This window comes from Cyprinodon variegatus, unplaced genomic scaffold (assembly GCF_000732505.1).
Source record: "Cyprinodon variegatus isolate N-32 unplaced genomic scaffold, C_variegatus-1.0 Scaffold53, whole genome shotgun sequence".
Taxonomy (NCBI): domain Eukaryota; kingdom Metazoa; phylum Chordata; class Actinopteri; order Cyprinodontiformes; family Cyprinodontidae; genus Cyprinodon; species Cyprinodon variegatus.
This window is the reverse complement of record NW_015150506.1, coordinates 1,778,146-1,781,880: the sequence shown is the minus strand read 5'-3', so window position 1 is coordinate 1,781,880 and position 3,735 is coordinate 1,778,146. Positions and strand designations below refer to the sequence as shown.

Here is a 3,735-nt window from a genome sequence, read left to right as displayed (position 1 = left end):
GAATTTTTTACCTATTTCTAAATCGTTTTTGCAGTGTAGTCATGTACAACAAAACAACTGAAGGTCAGACGGCCATACACTTCAAAAAACACCAAAAAGTAAGTAATTAAATAGTTTTTTTATACATTACTAAAATGATACACGCCGGTTTAGGTAGTTTAAAGTTTATTAAAACTAAAGGGATAAACGGGTATTGACTATGCACTGGAAAAACAATAGAAATCAGTAAAAAATTTATTAAATTAAGTGTATTTACCCTTAATTTGAGCAGGTATATGAGATCGTTTGCCAATGAAGTGAGTAGTTTTACTGTTAAAATAAGAAAGTTGGATAAAATGCATTTAAAATATTTTTATTTTAAGTGTAAATTGTCTCGTTCCATTAGCAAAATATCTCCTTTACCTCCTCAATCCAAGAACAAATGAGCTTATTTTAAGAAAAAAGACTCTAGATTTCGATTTGTTCCAGTGTGGGTATGCTGGTCTGACAGAACACCGGCTCTACCCTCGTGTCCCACGCATCAGTCATGCTGTGGGCTGTCTTTTAAAAAGCCGAAATGTTAAGCCCTCTAAAATGTGGCTGGTCCCATAAAACTGGATTCATCTTCAGTCTGTTTGAAACAATCTGAGAACTACACATGCAAAAAAAAAAAAAAAAGAATGAGAATGTAATGAACACATCTCCCTTTCATTATATCCCTTATACTGAGATGTACGGTATTATATATCTAATAGGAAATAATGCACACATGTTAGAAAGAAGATGAAAATAACACTTAATCTGGCAGTACCATTCAGTCTCCACTTGTTAATCTTCAGAACTGAACTTAAAAATAACAAAGTGATTTCCCAGAGGCCCAGCCTCTGCTTCCATAATGCTTCATTTACTTTCCATTCATCTCCACAGGAGCAGCCTTGGGTATGAGCAGGCTCATCCGGCCCGCGGCGCTCGCTGCACTCTTCATCACCTCCATCCATCTGGAAAAGAAAAGCAACACAGACACTGTTTAGCTCAAGTCTGTCCTGTTGGAAATACAGCGCTTCACGGAAGCTTCCATTTCCCTTATTTCATATTTATTTGGATGTTAGCAATCGGCCAACTAACTAAATACGGTTTTAATAATATTTATAAATATTAATGAGGAAGAGGCAATCACTGGAATTCAGAGAAGCAACATCTGCTGCAGGAACAGTTGCAGGTTTGTCTCTAACAGTTTAACTAAAACTCTAAGACTTTAGATGTACTTTGACTAGGCCGTACGGCGTCACATTTATTTCAAGACACCTGCGAGTAAAATAAACATACTGGCATGTTCAAGTTAAACTATTTCTGCACATGGTTTATGTCCCGCCGCACCACATAATCTCACATGCATGAGAAATTGATGCTTCAAGAGAAGAAAATCGCTCGCCGTGCGCGCCAGCTCCTCTCACGCACGCTTAGGATCATGCTGATGGATGATTTTCCATCCACGCTCGAGGACGACTGCGCTCTCTAAAGCGTCTCTGCCCTCTGACTGATTCCATCCCCGTGCGAAGGAAGACGTGTTCTTGTTTTTTTTTTTTTTTTTTTGGAGTTTTTACGGCACTAGTGGCTCGTTTTTTCGACAGTAGGCTGAAAGGAAAGTTGGTGTGAGAGAGACATGCGGGAAAGGACCACAGGTCGGATTCGAACCCGGGTCGGCCGCGTCAAACACTAAAGGCCAATTTATTCTTCGGACGCATAGCCTCTGCAACCATCAAATCTATCTCTGTGCGCGACCACGCCCCCCCGCGCAGAGGTTCTGCAACCGTTGTCAAGCACTTTAAAAAAATCCTGACTACGCGTCGGACGCTCACAAAACCCGCGCAGACCTCAAGCGGAAGTGTGCAGACAAAAAGAGGCTGTGATTGGTCCTTGGTTCGCCTTTCCGGCTGTCTGTGTGTTCGTCCTTCTCGATTCTGTGCTGATGCGCGCGCCATTTTTAAAAACCAAAACTGTTCCTTTTAAATGTCTAGCAACTCTAGATCTATGTCTGTGACCGTGATATCTTGCAGACGCGCCATTTTTGTTTTGGAAAATAAACACTGCCGCTGGGGCCACCAAAGTTCTCGTGACCATCTGTTAAAGTTCTCGTGAGTTCTCCAATAGGCTCCCCCTAGTGCTTTGGCGGGAAACTGCTGTGCGACCCAAGAAGTTCCAGACTGACGGAGCAGAAGCAGAAGGTTGAACTGTAAAGTGCCTTGAGATGACTTGTGGTTTGAATTGGCGCTGTATAAATAAACTGAATTGAATTGAATACCAGCAGAACTGGTTGGCAACCAGACCCAAGCGACTTTTGATGTGTGCGGTTGCAGAAGTCTAATCTGCCCTTTAGGCCTCCGTACCCAGCTTGTGCACGCTAACCACTGCACCACCTGAACGCCCGCAAAATGTGTTTTGACATGTTGGGTGGAGACAAACAAGCCTTTGACTGACAGGTGATCATCCATAAGTGAAAACGAAGGCAGGAGGCGGGACAGTGGCAGCGTTTTCTCCAACATTTGCGGTACGTGGGGTTAGTGGTAAGCGTCAGTCAAAGGCTTCCTGCTATGGTATCATATGCTATGCTATGCTATGCTATGGTATGCTATGCTATCGTATGCTATGCTTTGTCATGCTATGGTATTCCGTCTTCGTTTTCTGTCAACACTGCATTTGCATGTAGGTTAGATATATTTTGGACTCATCAGATCAGAACAGTTGCATCTCCTGCTTGGCTTGTGTTAAACTGGACATGGCACTTCTTATTGGTTTATTTCTATGATCATTTCCTGTCTAAAGACCAGATGGATGAAGATCATGACTCCCACCATGACCCAAGTTTTCCCATTTTTTTTTTTGGAAGATGGATTGAAGGGGATCCTGTAAAAATCCGAACCAAGCTTTAAATGTCTCCTTAGGTTTACTTCCGACTTTTCTGTCGGGTTGATTCATTGTCATAATGCTGTTTGTTACCTTTTTTTTTTATCTTTTTAATTACTTTTTAACAACTTACACATAGATCAAATTACCCACTTAGGTCGATTTTTTTTTAGATCCTTCAGAATGAATTGAAATGGTCCAAAAAGACAAACCTCTCAAAGGTGTACTCGCTCTCCGCTCTGAAGAAGTAAACGTGCGACTTGAACTGCAGCTTGAAGACGTACTCCTTGTGAATGCTGTCCGACTCGTCGGGGGTGCTGACCGTGTAGCCGAGCAGCGGGAGGCTGGCCAGAGGGAAGTCGTCCTGCAAAACCAGACGAGGCGTGTTTATTCAAGACCGCCTGCATTCCCACCGGGCGGGGGGGGGGGCATGAATGGACGCCTTGTGGACGGGGGAACAGCCCACCTGGTGAGTCTTGTAGAAGAACAAGCAGAAGTTGGTGAAGACGACCCAGAGTTTCTGCCAGCCGTTGCTGTTCTTAAACTTCCTCAGCAGGTAGCCTGACAGCTGGTTCTAACAAACACAGGGGAAGAGAAGCGCATTCAGAGGCCTGGATGCTGGGATGATAAATGAACAGATTTAAGTTACTCTGGAATGTGGAAAAGATTTGCTGCATGCTGGGATTTCAAAATAGAATCTATGAAGAGCTCCTTCAGGTGTTAGGGTCCTGTCACACCTTGCAGATTTATGCAGCGTACGCCTGACGTCCCAGAATCTCCTGCAACACTGGCAGACGCTGAACTTTCTATTTAGTCCAGAACTTCTGTCCAACGACTGCCTAACTTATGCAT

General features: G+C 43.3%; 1 protein-coding gene across 1 annotated transcript in view; it reads right to left on the bottom strand.

Moving 5' to 3' along the window:
* Positions 1–341: 341 nt before the first annotated feature.
* The window catches only part of farp2 (FERM, ARH/RhoGEF and pleckstrin domain protein 2), a 71,632-nt gene continuing 68,238 nt past the window's right edge, over positions 342–3,735 (bottom strand). The window contains exons 25-27 of the mRNA XM_015371105.1: positions 3,350–3,457; positions 3,096–3,247; positions 342–977 (exon numbers count right to left, since the gene is read on the bottom strand). Coding sequence (XP_015226591.1) covers positions 884–977; positions 3,096–3,247; positions 3,350–3,457 — 354 coding nt within the window. The 3' untranslated portion in view covers positions 342–883. The remainder of the gene's footprint in view (positions 978–3,095; positions 3,248–3,349; positions 3,458–3,735) is intronic.